The following is a 19631-nucleotide window of genomic DNA, read 5'->3' on the forward strand; positions in this document are numbered from 1 at the left end:
GTCCCTAACAGCAGACTTTCCCATGGCAATGCTCCTTTTAATTTCCTGGCTACTGGTGCCAAGAGTGTTGACTGTGGAGCCAAACAAACTAAAGGTGTGTACAATCTCAATATCAGAATTACTAGCTATGCATCAGAGAACTGGATAGACTATGGATGACAGAAGAAGAGAGGGAGCTCTGGTGGCCTAGTGGCAAGAAACTGCACTGCAATCCTAAAGGTGTGCCATTCAAATCCACCAGATGCTCCACTGGAGAAGCAGGGGCAATCTCGTCCTGTGCCAGTCAGATCCAATTTTGATGGTATACAGAAAAAAAGTGACAAAAGAAGAATTGATACCTTTTAGTTTAGTAAGCAAGGTTGTGTCATCTTCATAACACAGGTTGTTGATGAGTCTTCCTCCAATCTTAATGTCACATTCTTCTTCTTAAAGTTCAGCTCTCCAAATGATCTGTTCCACAGAGAGATTGAAATCCTATGGAGACAGGATGCAACCCTGACACACTCCTTTCCTGATTTTGAACTGTGAAGTGTTTCTTTGCTCTGTTATGAGGACTGCTTCCTGGTCCGAGTATAGGTTTTACATGAACATAATCAAATGTTCTGGGATTCCCATTCTTCTCAAGGTTAACCACAGTTTGTTGTGATCCACAGAGTCAAATGCCTTTGCGTAGTTAATGAAACATAGATAGACACCCCTGTGGTACTCTTTGCTTTCAGCCAAGATCTATCTGACATTGGCGATAATGTCTCTAATGCAACGGCATCTTCCAAAACTGGCTTGAATTTCTGATAGTCTAAGAATGACAAGTCTTTTGGGGCAATGGAGGTTGGTGTATCAGAATTAGTGAGACTGGCTCAGGACAGGGAAGGGTTCAGAGCTGCTGTACATAGGGTTGCTATGCATTGCAGGTGACTCAACCAATAACATTCTATGACAGGTTTGGAAGCAGATGTGGCATCCACTTCCTAAATAACTTGCCTCCAGAAACTATATGAACTTGGATAAATGTTAATAGTTGTAGAGGGGCTTTAGGCCTTTTGTCCATAGGCTTGCTGTGAGTTGTGCTCAACTTGAAGGCAATCAACAACAACAAGAAGAACGATAGAAGAAAAATCAATACCTTTGAATTGTGTTGCTGAAGAACAGTCTTGAAAATACTATGGACTTTCAAGAGAACAAACAGGTCTGTCGTGGGTAGGGCGAAACCAAGCTGTCTCTTGGAGGGAAGGATTTTGAAGCTTAGCTTCATCTCACAAAGTTTGGGTACATGGCTAGCAGGGATCAGTCTTTGGAGAAGAACATCATGCTTAGAAAAGTGGAGGCACAATGCAGAGAGAAAGAACCTGGATGAGATAGATTGCCACAGTACTGGGGTAATGGGGATAGATATGTTGGAGTCAGTGAAATTGGTTCAGGATTGGGCAGGGTTCAGAGCTGGTGTATGAAGTGTCACTATGAGTCACAGACCGCTCAATGACACATAACAAGTGTCAACAAAAAGCATCTGATTAATCTAAATCAGGGTTTTGTAGTGAACTCAAAGCTACTGTGGAAAAGCACATATCCTAGAAGCTAAATGATTAAATTTAAGTTTTCATAATATCAATTTGTCTTGTGAACTGGAGATTCAGGGCTGACTTAAGATAGTGAGAAACCAAAAAAAAAAAAAAAAAAAGATAGCGAGAAACCCTGGGAGTTTTGGCTTTCTGTCAGACTCTGAAACTCTATTATCAGCTTTACTTGGTCATAGAATTTCCAGGCACATGGAGCTGGTCCAAGAATCCTATAAGCATAAGGCCAGTCAATTTTTCACCAGATGTTTTATTTTATTTTTATTTTACATTGATTTGTGTATGAAATTAATATACTCTGTGTTTCATTCATATACTTTGGCTTTTTTTTTAACAAAGCGCATTTGAAATAAGTTACAAAGAAGGAAATAACAAAACAAACCCCTGCTGCAGGGTCACTATAGTCAGTACATGTTGATTATTATTCTTTCCTCATAAGACAAAATAACTGGTTTACTTCCAAAATTCATATACATTGTTTTTCACACGAGATGTTATAGAAGCGGGGGGAATGCAAAAAACAAAGATAAAACAATGGAAAAAAATTAGAATTCTTTACTGTTTGTTTTAGTCCTGTGGGATAAAAAAATATATTGGTAATGGATTTTTTTTCCAACTCCTCAAAAAATCTTCCAGATATGCTATGACTGGTAGTACTGGTAATACTGAGATATACATTTTCAGATAATTAGTGATTATTACTTAAACTAAAAAACAATCCCAAACCAACATTCAAGGGTTATTTCAGGATTTTAAATTAAATCAAATAAGAAAGTTGCTTGTATAACAAGCTAGTCTGTACCTTGAATCATACTCTGCTAGGATGAAAGCCGGCAAAATAATAGAATTTTCAGGTCTCCTATACAGAAACTCTAACATAATCTGCTTGACTCTCTATTTCATTTCTATTATTTTAACAAATAAAATCAGTTCAATTTTAGCTGCATAATAACCACTGGACCATTCAATATGCTATTTATATGATGCAGTAATAAAGGAACTATTTGAATGGTCAGTACTGATTTTTATGCATGAGAAGTTCTCTGCTTTGCTTGGACATCCCTCCTTGGAGGAATTCCTGGTTCTCTTGTTTTGTCCTCCTTTGCTCTACTTTAATGCCCACTGCACAAACTAGAATCTTCCTTAGCAGCCTCTAGCACTGTACTCACATACATTGTGGCTCTGTGCGCAACTGAGTGATATCCATTAAATCATGTAAATCTCTACTTTGAAAGTTTTATTTAGTGGTCTAGTGGTAAGAAGCTGTGCTTCAATCTCAAAGGCACATGATTCAACTTTACTATTTGCTCTGTAGGAGAAGGATGGGCAATGTCCTCCCAGATAAGCCTCAGAAAACCGGCTGGTGGTTTTCCACGAGATATGAGTTGGTTCTGACTCGACAGCACACAACATTTTAATTACCCTTAAATATTTTTAAAAAATTCTTTTTATTGTGATTTAACGTATGTTTACAGAAAGGATAGGCTTTCACTTATAAATTGTTGCACATTTTCTTCCCTTTCCCCTCCATCAGTCCACTTTGCAAGGTGCCTTTTTTCCAGATTGTTGTCATACATATAATGCCTAATCATATATTCCTTTCAAATAGTTCTTCCTCAAATCTGTTCCAATGTAGTGCTCATTATCTACCTAACAGTTACATATTTTAAAAAATATTTAATTGGTAAAGTATCTTCTATCTTTCCTTCATATACACAGTATTTAAGAAGATAAGGAATTAGTTTCTCTGTCATGAAAATGTACTGAAAATGATTCCAAAATTGTCAAAGTAATAGCAGTCATAGAATTCGTTGGACATTCCACATGAAAAAGGTTTAAGAATTTCCTTTACATAAAAGAAAGCACAACACAAAGTTTTATATCAATAGTATTTTTTAAATACTTTCTAATAATATATTTCTAAATTATCACATAAACTATGATTTTAACATGATTCCAATTATATATTCATTTTGATGCAAAGAAATATGATAAAATTCTAGCACCTATTACTTTTAGATTATTAATGGTTTTCATTTGTTTTTAGTGTTTTCTAGTTTTCCAAAATTTGTGCAATAAACAGAATTTACTAATTTTAAATTCTGGGAAAGCCATGATTTTGTAAAATTAAAATTCTTCTTTTTATATTAACTTTAGTGGTGCAACCAAGTAGAGGAATTGATGTAAAAAATGGAAAATGTAGAGAAAAGATAAGCAAACCAACATACCTTTTGATTAAATGGGCTCGGCTGTTCACATAATTGGAGTCAAAAGAATAGTTTTCAGTCTAAAAGAGGGGGGAAAAATTAAAATGTCACACATATCATTGATGAGAAATGTCAAATTTTCCTACTTAGGGAGAGGTTTTGTACTGGGCTAAATGCAAGATATGGGTTGGAAACGGAGGCTATGGCAGGACAACAGCCTGAGGAATGACTCCCACCTACTTGAATTCCTGGAGACTCTGAGGAGGCACCTCTCATGTATGCCAAGATGGATTTGACACAAGCACTCTCTACAATATTGCTGGCTACTTACTGATTATGAAACCACTTACAGAGAAGATAAAACATGACCCACAATCTTTGTAGAAACTAAACGCTTTCCATTCCCCAGTAGACACAATTCTGTATCCATCAGTTTGACTAGAAGTTCAAAGGTATTTTTATTAGTTGTAGATAATATGTTGAAATATTTATTCCATGGATATGAAAATACGAAGAGGGTAATCCTCCACTGTGAATTTAAACTCTGCACTTTCCTTTGTTTTAAGACATTTTGGTCAACACTGATTATGCAGAAAGGCCTTTGTTTAATCACAGATATAAAATCAAACAAGTATTACACCTAAAACTGAGGTCAAGAGCAGTACACAGGGGGTGATAAAGTCTTTCATGTAAAACACAAAATTGCAAGCAAATCGCTGTCTCAGGCCCTATCACTAAAACACTACTGTCTAATCTGGTTACAGTAAACTTGCTTAGCAAAAACTTTACAAAAGCACATGTAGAATACTTGACAGATGAAAGGGATGTGAAAATAATTTATGAGCACCACAGGTTGAAAGGGAGTGGAGGAAGGCAGCCTTAGAAGTTGGAGAACACAGCTAGTAAAGTGGATCTTCTTAGCCCAAAAATATTCTCCTTGAGTCTTTGTAGGAAGAAAAATGGCCAAGGACATTTCCACTCTGCTGTCAGTTTACTAGAATTCTCATCATTATTTATAGACCTCTAAAATTAGCTCAGGTGACAGTGATTGGAAAAGGAAACAAAGGAGTTTTTTAACTAACAAACTAATGGATTCTTGTCTGGGTACCCATTTTCTAATTCTTTCAGGCACTAATTTTGCCTGATTTCTTAACAATCACAGGACTTGCTCTCTAAGACCTCTCCTTTGATAAGGGAGAAAATGGGACAGGTAAGATCAGATCTAGTCTCCATATAGGATTCAGAAAACTAGCTTTCATAGTAGGAAATCTACGTTCCAAGAGTAGGTGGGGATAGAAATGGTGGAAATGGTAAGTAAAAGGAGGAGAAAGAATTGAGAAAGAAGCAAAATCCCGGCACAGTCCAATACTTACTCCGGTGTCATCCTGTCCCCTCCTACCACCCCCAGCCCATGTCTCTCATTTGAAGTAGTCTTGTAATATGTACTCAAACCGCTTTTCTCTAGAAGATAAAATCCCCTTCTCTTTTGGCATAATAGTAAGGAATTACACTACTAACAAGGCATGCAGTCCAAATCCGTTAGTGCTCCACGGAGAAGGATGAGTAATCTCCTCCAATGGGATTTACTGCCTCTGTAAGCCCACTAGAGGGTCAGCGATTGGTTGGTTACAACTTAACAGTATACAACAACAGTGTAAACTCCCAGTGATAGTTGGTGCTATTGGAATGAAGTGGTGGGGAAAATTAAAAATCAGATGGGCCAATCCATTTCTAATATGTTCAAAAGACAAATGTTGGAATTCATGCCAACAAACACAGGAGGAGGAGGCAAACTTAAAGTTGTGCTGGGAACACAATCTAAGTGTTTACTGGTAGATGTTATCAGTCACGGAATTGGATGATTGATTCAAATGTTGGAGTCAACCCTTCATTATTTATTTGTTATATCAGCTGCTCTGTGGGAGAAGGATGGGCAATATCCTCTCATGAGATTAACAGCCCCTGAAAACCCATCAGAGAGACAGCTATAGATTGGTTCCAAGTCATGGTACACAACATCAGTATTGTAGGCTTAAGTGGCATTGGTAAAATGTGCTCTTCTGTGACATTCAATGCAGTATTGAATAGAACAAATAGAAGTTCCCCAGAAACCCCCTAAAAGCACACTGTCTCATTAAACTGAGAAACTATTTAAGCACTCACCATGGCCCACACAAATACAATCCACTGCCTCTGAGTCAATTCTAACTCGTAGTATATCCTATGTTGACTCACAGCTAATCCTCTCTGTTTATGTTTCCAAGGCTGTAAATTTTTATAAAAGGTTACTGCCCACGTTTTCTTTTAAAGAGCAACTGGTGGATTTCAACTGTTGACTTAGCATTTGACAGCACAACATATAATAAGCACTCAACACAATAATTAGTCTCATTATTCAACCTAGGGAAAGTTACTTAATCTCTGTGATATTCTTTTTCCTCTCATGTAAAACAATTAAAAGATCATGAGTCCAAAGGGGAATTTCTTATGCCCTCCTTTCTATAGAATATGTAATCCCCAAGTTGGGCAACAATGAATGAATGAAAATCTAACTTCTCTGTGATTGTTAAAATCATAATTAAAATAAAATTTCATTTAAAACAAAAGAGTTTTACCTCAGTCAGGCAAAAAAAAGTAGTATCAAAATACTGAAGAGAAATTATGTCAATTTAAAGATCGTTGTTGTTATGTGCCGTCGAGTCGCTTGCGACTCAGCAACCCTATGTACAACAACCCTAAACCTGCTCTATCCTGTGCCAATCTCACTGCCTCTGACACACCCATCCCGATTACTCAAGTCACTGAATCAATCCACCTCCCAAGCATGATGTCTCTCTCCAAGACCCTCTCCCTCCTTACAACATGTCTAAAGTATATTAGACGAAGCCTCAGAATTTTTACCTCCAAGGAGCAGTCTGGTTTAACCCTCTCCAGGATGAATCTGTTTGTTTTCTTGGCAGTATATGGTACATTCAATACTCTTGTCCAGCACCACAGCTCAAAGGCATCAATTCTCCTTACATCCTCCTTAGTCACTGTCCAACTCTCTGATGCATAATAAGTGATTGCAAAAACCATAGCCTGTATCAGATGCACCATAGTCTCCAGAGTGACACGATTGTTCTTCAGTATCCTGGAGAGGTCCCTAACAGCAGACTTTTCCATTGCAATACATTTTTTTTTTATTTCCTGGCTACTGGTGCCAAGAGTGTTGACCATGGAGCCAAGCCAATTAAAGTTGTTAACAATCTCAATCTCTTCACCATTCATACTGATGCTGCCAATTGGTCCAGTGGTGAGAATCTTTGTCTTCTTGACATTGAGCTTCAATCCATACTGAAGGCTGCAGTTCTTGACCCTCTGCAGCAAGCATTTCAGGTCCTCCTCAGTTTCAGCAAGCAGGATTGTGTCATCTGCATAACGCAGATTGTTAATAGATCTTCCACCAATCCAGATGCCACACTTCTCATAGAGCCCAGCTTCTGGGATAATCTGTTCTGCATACAGGTTGAAAAGGTATGGAGATAGGACACATCGCGGGCGTACGCCTTTCCCAATTTTGAATGCACTGTTTCCTTGCTCTGTTATGACAACTGCCTCTTGGTCCAAGTATAGGTTTCACATTAGAATGATCAAGTGTTTTGGGATTCCCATTCTTCTCAGAGTCATCCACAGTTTGTTATGAGCCACACAGTCAGACGCCTTTGCATACATAATCAATGAAACACAGATAGACATTCTTCTGGTATTCATTCCCTGCTTTCAGCTAAGATCCATCTAACATCGGCTACAATATCCCTCATACCACGACCCCTTCTAAACCCAGCCTGGACTTCTGGCAATTCTCCGCTGATGTGCTGTTCCAGTCGATTTTGGATAATCTTCAGTAGAATCTTGCTTGCGTGTGAAATCAATTATATCATTCTATAGTTTCCACACTCTGTTGGGTCACTCTTCTTTGGAATGGGAACAAATATGGATCTCTTCCAGTCAGTTGGCCAAGTGGTTGTTCTCCAGATTTCTTGGCACAACTTGGTGAGCACATCCAGGGCAGCATCTGTTAGCTGAAATATGTCAATTGGTATTTTTTTGCATTTCCTTCAAAGCAGCTTGATCTTCTTTCTTCATCACCATAGGCTCTTGCTCATATGTTATTTCATTACATTCTTCTGTGTCTGCCAGTTCCTTTTGCTACAGTGACTCAGTATACTCTTTCCATCTTCTTTTAATACTTCCTGGATCATTTAATATTTTGCCTAAAGCATCCTTGATTATAGCAACTTGAGGTTTGAATTTGTTCTTCAGTTCCTTGAGATTAAGAAATGCTGAGCGAGTTCGGCCCTTTTGATTTTCCGACACTAGCTCCTTGCACATTTCATTGTAATATTTTGCTTTGTCATCCTGTGCTGCCCTTTGGAATCTTCTGTTCAGCTCTTTAGTATCTTTAATTCTTCCTTGTGCTTTGGCTTCTCTGCACTCCAGTGCAATATTCAGAGTTTCTTCTGACATCCATTTTGGTCTTTTCTTCCTCTTCTGTCTTTGTAATGACCATCTGCACTCTTTCTGGGTGATACATTTGACATCCTCCCACAACACATCAGGTATTCACTCATTAGTGTTCAAGGCCTCAAACCTGTTCCTGAGATGGTTCTGAAATTCAGGTGGGATGAACTCAAAGTCATATTTTGGTTCCCGTGGGTTCGGTTTAATTTTCCTCAGCTTCAGCTTGAACTTGCATATGAGTAGCTGGTGGTCTCTTCCACAATCAGCTCCTGGCCTTGTTTTCACTGATATTGAAGCTGATATTGAGCTTCTCCAGTGGTTTTTTCCACAGATATAATAAATCTTATTCCTATGCATACCATCAGGTGAAATCCATGTTTATAACCTGCGTTTATTCAGGCTATGGTCTTCTCAATCACCTGCTACACATAAGAGAGCTAGCCAATCAATATGGATGAAAGAAGAATTGATTCTTTTGAGTTGTGGTGCTGGAGAATAATACTGAATACATCATGGACTTCCAGAAGAACAAACAGATATGTCCTGGAAAAGGTATTTCCAGAGTGATCCTTGGAGGCAAGGATGGTGAAGCTCCATCTTTCATACTCCAGACATGTAGCTAGGTGCAGCTAAGGGACATGATGCTTAGAAAGATGGAGGATCAGCAAAGGAGAGAAAGACTGACGCTATGACTTCAGCAATGGGCTCTAATATCTCAGAGATAATGAGGATGGCACGGGATAGGCAAGTTTCAAAATGGCTGTTCATAGGGTCACTATGAGTCATACTTAATTCGATGGCACCTAACAACAGCAACGTTCTATCTCAGCTTAAAAATTTATTGAATAATTTTTTTTCAACACTGTACTTACTCCTTAGTCCATATGGAATAATATATCTCATCATGAGGATTCCCACTCACAGATAATAAATTACAAGAAAACTATTCACTTTTTTTCTCTCTGGGCTACAGCTCAGTTAACCGTAGGCAAGCATGTCCAATATTAATCTGCCACAGCAAGTTAATGCTTGCTCCTTTCCTATAGTTTTCTCTCTCTTTTTTTTTGTTTATTGTGTTTTCCTTTTCCTCTCAAACACTAAAACCACTCATTCTTGTAAGGCCACGCCTTCAAGTATACAAATCCAATTCCACAAACCACTTAGCAAACCACAATGAGCATATGCCCCAGGTTGTATTCTAAGTAAATTGAAGCCATAGTCTATGAGGCAGGTTTCCAGAATGGATTCCCCACCCCAACCACCCCCCATCCCACAGTGAAGTAACTTTGCTGATTCATCTCCTATCTTTGTAATCAGTCTCAAACTCTTTGGGAATCAACTTGGCTGCAGTTATGGGGAAAAGCACTGTAACAGAATTACCCTTATTGGAAAGAATACATAATTATGGACTCATTTGTACTACACTGTAAATAACTACATTCCAACTCACCATACATGCCCTACTATACTATATCATTGTTGTGTACCATTGAGTCAGAACCATCTCATAGCTGACCCTCTAGTGAGTTTTGACAGATAAATCCACCAAGAGGATTTACTCATACTGGTTCAAAATGCATGCTCAAACCCAGTCCCTGTATAGTGGTTGTTGTTGTTGTTAGATCCAATCAAGTTGAGTATGACCCATAGCAACCATATGAATAATAGATCTGAACCCTATTCTATCCTTACACTTACTGGTACCTTAGAGGCCATTGTGGCAGTCAATCCACTTGGTCAAGGTTCTTCCTTTCCTTCATTGACAATTTGCCCTTCTGAGCATTATATCCACTCCAAGGAATAGCACCTCCTAGCAACTTGCCTAAAGTATGTGAGGTGAAGGTTTATTATCTTTACTTCCAAAGAGCACTCTGGCTGCACTTTCTCAAAGATATATTTGTTTGTTCTTTTGGCAATCCATGGGATGTTCAGTACTCTTCTCCAACACCACAGGTCAAAGGCATCAATTCTTTTCCTGTCATCCTTACTCACTGTTAAGCTCTCATACGCATAGCAAGTAATCAGAAAGACTATGGCCTGTATCAGATGCACCTTAGTCTTCAAACTGACATCAGTATTCCTCAATAATATGGAAACGTTCCTAGTTGCAGATTTTCCCAGTGCAATGCATCTCCTGGTTTTCTGACTACTAGTACCACAGGTGTTACTTGTGGATCCAAGAAATATGAAGCTGTTGTCAGTTTCAATCTCCTTTCCATCCATCATGGCACTGCCTATCAGTGCAGTAATAAGAATCTTCATTTTTCTGACACTGAGATGCAATCCATATTGAAGGCTGCATTTCTTGATCTTCTGCAGCAAGTGCTTCAAGTTCTCCCATAGGACTGCACAGTAGACAAGAGAGGACCTGAATAACTATAGAAAAGGTAAAATTCCCACACCATAGCCCCAAAAGGGTAGAGTGAGTTGCTCACCCCAACAGATGGAACACTTTAAGTCTGCAATAACATTAAAAAGATAAAGAACTAACAACAACCTATGTAGACACAATAGAAACGGCATAACACACACCAAGTAAAAATATCAGATAATGTCAAGATAGCAGCAGGAAGCTTCAAATATTATGTGTGTGGGAGAGGAAACTTCACAAAATAAGCCTTCTAAAAAAGCAGAGTATATTGCAGACCCAATGAATACCTCAGAGACAAGGAAGCAGAAGTCATATAAACAGCTATTGAAGAAGGTAAAATTGATAGAAGAAAGAAAGAAGATCATAAATGAAGTGAATATCCCTGAGACAGGGAACCAGAAGAAAAATATTGATGTGGAGTTATATGAGCAACTATGGAAGAGGTGCAAATGATAGAAGAAAGAATGTAATCCATAAATAAAGTGAATTCTCTAGAGACAAGGAGTAAGAGAAATATATCAATACAGAGGAACATGAACAACTATGAAAGAAACTGCAAAAGATGGAAGAAAGGACTTAAAGAAAGAGGTATAAAACTTGAAAAAACATCACAAAATAGAGAGAGTACAACCAACACAGTACTTGAAATAACAGAAAAGTATAGAAGTACAATCCAGACATCAAGATAAAAATTTCAGAAGTTTCTGACATTCTGGAGGGGAGGTAGCGAAAGCAAAGCTGAAGAGAAGGAACAGAAAATCAGTGAGCTAGAAGACAAGGATCTCAATGCGAACATACTAGAAGAAAAATCAGAGAAAAGACTGAAAAAAAATGAAGAAAACATTAGAATCATGTAGGGTACATCAAAAGGAATAAGTGCATATGATTGGAATTCCAAAACACGAGGGGGAAAGGAAAGCACTGAGAAAATAGTGCAAGAACTACTAGAAGAAAACTTCTCAGGTATTACGAAGAATGAGGAAATTGGCATTCAAGAAGTTCAGCCAACTCCAAACAGACTGGACCCCAAAAGAAAAACATTAAAATATATCATAGTCACATTCTCTAATATAAAGGATAAAGATAGAATGAATGTTAAAAGCAGCATGAGAACAAAAAAAGAGTCACCTACAAAGGAGAAGCACTTAGAATAAGTTTTGATTTCTCTGAAGAAACCAAGAGAGCAGGAAGACAATGGGACGGCATATACAGAAGGCTGAAAGAAAGGCAGCTGAGGATCTTATACTTAGGAAAGCTGCCCATCAATTATGAAGGAGAAATTATATCGCTTGGAGAAAAGCAGGTATTTCTGTAACCAAGATCAGCTCTATAAGAAATTCTTAGAGAAGTCCTTCCGTCACACAAACACCAGAGGAAAATTAAATGACCTTGTTGTTATGTGCCAGCAAGTCACCTGTAACCCGTAGCAACTTGATATACAGCAGCTCTGAACTGTGCCCTGTCCTGAGCCAGTCTCACTAATTCCACCACACCAAACCCCATTTCCCCAGTTACTGTATGAATCCATCTAATCTGGGATCTTCTGGTCATGCACTGTCCCTCCACCCTTCTGAGAATGCTGTCCTTCTCCAAGGACTGGTCTCTCCTGGCCACATGCCCAAAGTTCGTGAGACAGCTTCAAAATCCTTGCCTCCAAAAAGAAACCTGGTTTCACTCCAAGACAGACCTATCTGTTTTCTTAGCATTCCATGGTATGTTCAAAAGTCTTCTCCAGCACCACGTTTCAAAGGCATTTCTTCTTTTATTATTCTTAGTCATTGTCCTGCTCTCTCATGCATTGCAAGTAATTACAAAGACCATGGCCTGGATCAGGCACACCTTAGTCTCTAGACTGACATCATTGCTTTTCAGTACTCTGGAGAGGTCCCTGACAAAAGATTTTCCTAAAGCAATTCATCTTTGGATTTTTTTTGATTGCTGGTGCTAAGAGTATTGATTGTGGATCCAAGCAAGCTGTAATTGCTAACAACCTCAATCTCTTCTCCATCTATCATGGCTCAGTGGTGAGAATATTTCTCTTCTTGATGTTGAACTTCAATTTCTCTTGAAGACTATAGACCTCAAACCTCTGCAGCAAATGCTTCAGGTCCTCCTCAGTTTCAGCAAGTAAGGTTGTGTCATCTACATAACATAGGATTTTGAGGAGTCTACCTCCAATCCATAGGAATCAAAATTTGACCTTGAGTCTATCTTCCGTGAATTTAAAAACCAACTCAGGAATAGATTTGAGGCCTTGAATAATAGTGAAGGAAGACCAGATACGCTGTGGGAAGATATCAAGAATAAAATTCATGGAGAATGCAGAAAGTCATTACTAAGAAGGAAGAAGATGAAAAGACCAAAATGGATGTTAGAAGAGACTCTGAATATTGCACTAGACCAATGAGAAGCCAAAGCAAAAGGAAGAAACCAAGACGTCAAGGAGCTGAACAGAAGATTACAAAGGGCTGCTCAGGAAGGCAAAATACTAAACTGAAATGTGAAAGCAGCTGGAGTAGGAAAATCAAAAGGGCCAAATTTGTTCAACATTTCTTAAGCTGAAAGAAATAAAGTAAAACTTAAGCTATGAGTTGCAATGCTTAAGGATGTTATGGGCAGGATATTGAATGATTCCAGAAGCATTAAAAGCAGATGGAAGGAATATGCAGAGTCATGATACCAAAAAGAATTGGCTGACACAGAAGAATTTCAAGAAACAACACATGAGCATAAGGCAATGGTGATGAAGGAGGAAGTTCAGGCTGCTCTGAAGGACTTGGCAAAAAAATAAAGCCCCAGGAGTTGATGGAATACCAAATGACATATTTCAGCAAACAGTTGCTGCTCTGCATGGGCTCACCAAGTTGTGCCAAGAAATCTGGAGAACAACTACTTGGCCAACCGACTGGAAGAGATCCATATTTATTCCCATTCCAAAAAAAAAGGTGACCCGACAGAGTGTGGAATCTATCGCACAATATCAGTAATATCACATACTAGCAAAATCCTGCTGAAGATTATCCAGAAAAGACTTGAACAGTACATTGACAGAGAACTTCAGAAATACAGGCTGAGTCTAGAAGAGGTCGTGGCACTAGGGACATTATTGCCAATGTGAGATGGATCATGGCAGAAAGCAGAGAGTACCAGAAGAGTGTCTATCGGTGTTTCATTGACTATGCAAAGACATTTTATATGTGGATCACAATGAATTGTGGCTAACCTTGGGGAAAATGGGAATCCCAGAATTTAGATTGTGCATATATGAAACCTGCACTTGGACCAAGAAATAATTCTCAGAACAGAGCAAGGAAACACTGCATGGTTCAAAATCAGGAAAGAACTGTGTCAGGGATGCATCCTGTTCCTGTACCTTTGCAATCTTTATGCAGAACAGATCATTCGGGAAGCAGGGCTTTATGAGGAGAACTGTGGCATCAAAACTGGAGGAATACTCATTAACGACCTACAGTATGCAGATGACATAACCTTGCTTGCTGACACTAAAGAAGACCTGAAGCACTTGTTGCAAAAGGTCAAGGACTGTAGTCTTCAATATGGATTGAAGCTCAACATCAAGAAGAGAAATATTCTCATCACTGGGTCAATTGACAGAATCATATTAGATGGAGAAGAGATTGAGGTTGTCAGTAATTATAGCTTGCTTGGATCCACAATCAATATTCTCAGCACCAGCAATCAAAAAATCCAAAGATGAATTGCTTTAGGAAAATCTTTTGTCAGGGACCTCTCCCTGTCATATGTTGTTTCATGAAATCTATATCAGCCAATTCTTTTTGGTACGGTGACTCTGTATACTCCTTTCATCTTCTTTTTGTGCTTCCTGAATCATGCAATATTCTGCTCTAAACATCCTTAGGAATCACAACTCGTGGCTTTAATTTGTACTTTAGTTTCTTCAGCTTAAGAAATGCTGAGTGAGTTTGGCCCTTTTGATTTTCCGATTCCAGCTCCTTGCACATTTCATTATGTTAGTAAGCAAGAAAAAAATGGGGGGAAAACCTGAGTAAAATGACAATGATAAAACTTTGCCTGTCAATAGTCATATTTAATGAGACTGTATTAAATACACAAATTAAGAGAGAAAGAGTATTAGAATGGGGGAAAAACCCAAAGCCAATTAATGTTTCCTATCAGACTTATATTTTTGTTTGTTTGTTTTATTAATTTTAATGAAAGTTTAGAGACTTAGGATTTCCATTCATTCATTGTTGCACTTGCTTCCTGCCCCCTTCCTCCATTTGCTCTTCTTTTTTGAAAAGTAAAAGAAAAAATTCTTTGATTGTTATACAATCCCTCCCTCCAACTCCACTCCTCTGTGCAGCCTTTATTCTGGACTCCTGTTATGAAAATAATACCTAAACATATATCTGTTTTAAACAGTTCTCTTCCTCATCTCTTTCAATGTAGTAAACATTATTTATCGCTTCTTTCTCAGTCTTCCTGCAACCCCAATGTCAGTCCAATTTTGCAACAGTGGCACTATCCAATATTTGTCCTTTTGTGACGGAGATATTTAATAATGTCCTTTAAGGTCACCCATTTTGTATAATATTTTATGAGTTCCTTATTTTTCAATGCAGCATAGTAGTCTACTGTGTAAATATACCACAGCTTCTCTATCCATTAGTTGCTCTTGGATAAGAAGACTTAATATTGTGAAAATGACAATGCTAAAAAAAGCAATTTACGCATTCAGTGCAATCCCAATACAAATACCAATTCCATTCTTTAACGAGATGGAAAAGTCAATCTCCAGTTTTATTTGGAATGGAGAAAGGCCCAAATAAGCAAAGCACTCCTTAAAAAAAGAAACAAGGTAGGCGGCATCCCACTCACTCACTGATTTCAAATCCTGCTATACTGGTGTGGTGGTCAAGACAGTGTGGTACTTGTGCAATGACAGACATATAGATCAATGAAATAGAATTGAGAAGCCAGAAATCAGCCCATCTACCTGTGGTCAACTGATTTTTGATAAAGAGATGAAATCAGTTAATAGGGGAAATGACAGCCTTTTTAACAAATGGTACTGGCAAAATTGTGAAAGTATCTTCAGAAAACTCAAGCAAGATCCACACCTCATTCCATACACACACACACACACACCCCCCAAAACAAAACAAACTCAAAGTGGATCATGGACCTAGGACTATAACCAAGGACTATAAAATTCATTAAAGAAAAGCTTTGAAGAACTCTGGAAGTCCTAATCCACAACATAAGCAGTCTTCTAAGCATCCTGGAAAATCTACAAACAGGAGAGGATAAAATAGATGAATGGGACCTTCTAAGACTCAAATCCCTATGCACATCCAAAACCGTCTCTAACAGGGTAAAAAGGGAAGCCACAAAAATATTTGGTATTGACATAACAGATAAGGGACTTATATCTAGAATTCCTAAAATACTCGAGCACCACTACAAGAGAAAAGAGTTGTAGGTGACTCATTGTGACCCTATGAATCAAAGTCCTTGACAATTGTGTGGGTGACTTTCATCCGTCCTCTAGGTTCATAGGGTTTCTGGAGGCAAGCTATTTACAGAAGTGGATGCCACACCATTCAAGATAAAAGTAAACTACCCAATTTAAAAATGGACACAGGATATGAAAAGATACTTCACCAAAGAAGACTTTCAGATGGTGAACAAACACATGAACAAATGTTCAAAATCCCTAGCTCTAAGAGAGATACAAATCAAAACAAATATGAGATACCATCTCACCTCAGTAAGAATAGCAAAATTTAACAGAGCAGCAAACATCAAATGCTAGCGAGGTTGTCGAGAAACTCGAACCCTTATTCACTGTTGGTGGGAGTGTAAAATGGTGTAACCACTATGGAAGGCTGTACGGCTCTTTCTCAAAAAGTTGGAAATAGACATACCATTTGACCTAGTAATTCTACTTTCGGGAATACGCCCTAAAGAAACAATAACTGCCACCCAAACAGATATATGTACACCCATGTTTATTGTGGTTTTATTCACAATAGCAAAGAGTTGGAAACAACTGAAGTGCTCATCAACAGAGTTACATTTAAGAAACAAGGAGAAAGACTAAAAATCAGAGGGTTAGAGGGGGAAAATATACCAAGCAAATGGTAAACACAAAGAAGCATTAGTGGCAATACTAATAACTGATAAAATAGACTTTAAGATAAAAACCACTGTAAAAGATAAAGAAGTGCACTGTATAATGATTAAAGGTGATCAAGTAGAAGGAAGCTTCACATAGACTTAAACTATATAATCAGTCAACAGAAAATTGTGAATGTATTCAAGGTGTCAATTAAAAGTCAATTTACTTTCTTCTCAAGTGCACATGCTACTTTCTCCAGAAATGATGGTATGTTAGGACACAAATCAAGCTTCAACAAATTCAAAAACATTGAAAGAATTCAAAGTACATTTTCAGATCACAATGCCATAAAAACAGAAAAAGAAAAGAGGGTAAAACTTATAAAACTACCCACACAGAATCTAAATAACACCCTGCTAGAACATGATTAGGTTGTAAAAACAATTAAAAATATGAAATTAAAAAGTTCCTTGAAATAAATGATAATGAAAATACAATGTACCACAACCTCTGAGATGTTGCTAAGGCAGTCCTCAGAGATTAGGTCATAGCAATAGGCACACACATGAAAAAGGAAGAAGCAAAATTAATGATCATTGTTAAGAAAGAAATGGAACGCATAAATATTATTGGCGAAATGAGATGGTTTGGCATGGGACATTTTGAATCAGACAATTATATGATTTACTATGGTGGGGATGAAAAGGTGAGCAAGAATGGGGTTGGTTTCATAATTAAAAAAGGCATTTCTAGACCTATCCTGAAATACAATGTGGTGAGCGACAGGATAATATCCATGTGCACACAAGGAAGTCCAGTGAATACCGCTATCATTCAAATATATGCACCAACTAGAGCCAAAGAGGAGGAAATAGAAGATTTCTACCAACTTTTTCAGTTAGAAGTTGATCAAACATGCAATCAAGATGCATTGATAATAATGGGCGACTGGAACACAAAAGTTGGGAACAGGGAAGAAGGATCAGTAGCTGGAAAATACGGGCTGGGTGAGAGAAATGAGGCTGGAGATAGAATGATAGAGTTCTGCACATTCAATGATTTATTCATTGCAAATACCTTCTATAATAAACATAAACGCAGGCTATACACATGGACCTCACCTGATGGCATGGATAGGAATCAAATAGATTACATTAGTGGAAAGACTCGGTGGAGAAGCTCAATATCAGCAGTGAAAACCAGGCCAAGTGCTGATTGTGGGACAGACCACCAACTACTAATATGCAAGTTCAAGCTAAAGTTGAGGAAAATTAAATCAAGTCCATGGGAACCAAAATTTGATCTTAAGTCTATCCCACTCAAACTTCAAAACCATCTCAGGAACAGGTTTGAGGCCTTGAGCACCAATGAGCGAAGGCCAAATGAGCTCTGGGAGGATATCAAGAAAATCGTCCATGAAGAATGCAAAAGATTATTACAAAGACAGAAAAAGAAGACCAAGATGGATATCAGAGCTAAACAGAAAATTTCAAAAGGCAGCTTGAGACGACAAAAAAAGATACTATAATGAAATGTGCAGAGAGCTGGAGTCACAAAATCAAAAGGGCCAAACTTGCTCAGCGTTTCTTAAGCTGAAGGAGCTGAAAAACAAATTCAAGCCACAGGTGGCAATACTTAAGGATACTTTGGGTAGAATGTTAAATGATCCAGGAAGTATCAAAAGAAGATGGAAGGAATACCCAGAGTCACTGTATCAGAAGGAATTGGTTGACACAGAAGAGTTTCATGAAATGACATCTGAGCAAGAGCCTATGGTGATGAAGGAGAAAGTTCAAATTGCTCTGAAGGAATTGGAAAAAACAAGACTCCAGTAGTTGACGGCATACCAGTTGACATATTTCAAAAGACAGACACTACCCTGGATGTACTAAGTTGTGCCAAGAATTCTGGAGAATACAGAGCTGGCCCACTGACTGGAAGAGATCGATATTTGTTCCCATTCCAAAGAAAGGTGACCCAATGGAGTGTGGAAATTATCAACGAATATCACCGATACCACACACAACAAGATTCTGGTGAAAATGATCCAAAAATGTTTGGAACAATAGGTCAACAGACAACTTCCAGATGTGCAGGCTGGATTTAGAAAAGGTCGTGGTCCTAGGGATATTATAGCTAATGTAAGATGGATCTTGGCAGAAAGCAAAGAGTAACAGAAGAATGTCTATCTGTGCTTCATTGACTATGCAAAGGCTTTTGACTGTGTGGATCACAACAAGCTGAGAAGAATGGGAATCCCAGAACATTTGATTGTGCTAATGCAAAACCTATACTTGGACCAGGAGGCAGTCGTCAGAACAGAGCAAGGAGACACTACATGGTTCAAAATCAAGAAGGGGGTCCATCAGGGATGTATTCTGTCTCCGTACCTTTTCAATCTGTATGCAGAACAGATCATCTGAGACATTGGGCTGTACAAAGAAGAATGCGGCATCAGGATTGGTGGAAGAGTCATCAACAACCTGCTTTATGCAGATGACACATCCCTGCTTGCTGAAACTGAGAAGGACCTGAAGCGCTTGCTGCAGAAGATCATGGACTGCAGCCTCCTATATGGATTGAAGCTCAACATCAAGAAAACAAAGATTCTCACCACTGAGTCAATTGGCAGCATCAGTATGGATGGTGAAGAGACTGAGATAGTTAACAGTTTTAGTTTGCTTGACTCCACAATCAACACTCTTGGTAACAGCAACCAGAAAATCAAGAGAAGAATTGCATTGGGAAAGTGGGCTGTGAGGGACCTCTCAAGTCAGGCTGGAGACTAAGGTGCGACTGATCCAGGCTATAGTCTTCGCAATTACGTGCTATGCATCAGAGAGTTGGACAGTGAATAGGGTTGATAGAAAGAG

General features: G+C 38.4%; 1 protein-coding gene across 2 annotated transcripts in view; it reads right to left on the reverse strand.

The window, feature by feature from the left end:
* Nucleotides 1–19631, reverse strand: part of PCDH19 (protocadherin 19) — a 280037-nt gene that overhangs the window by 162816 nt on the left and 97590 nt on the right. For both annotated transcript variants that reach the window (XM_006902555.1, XM_006902556.1), the window contains exon 3: nt 3803–3861. In XM_006902555.1, coding sequence (XP_006902617.1) covers nt 3803–3861 — 59 coding nt within the window. The remainder of the gene's footprint in view (nt 1–3802; nt 3862–19631) is intronic.

This window comes from Elephantulus edwardii, unplaced genomic scaffold, assembly GCF_000299155.1.
Source record: "Elephantulus edwardii isolate Elephantulus edwardi_28Jun2011 unplaced genomic scaffold, EleEdw1.0 scaffold00428, whole genome shotgun sequence".
NCBI lineage: Eukaryota > Metazoa > Chordata > Mammalia > Macroscelidea > Macroscelididae > Elephantulus > Elephantulus edwardii.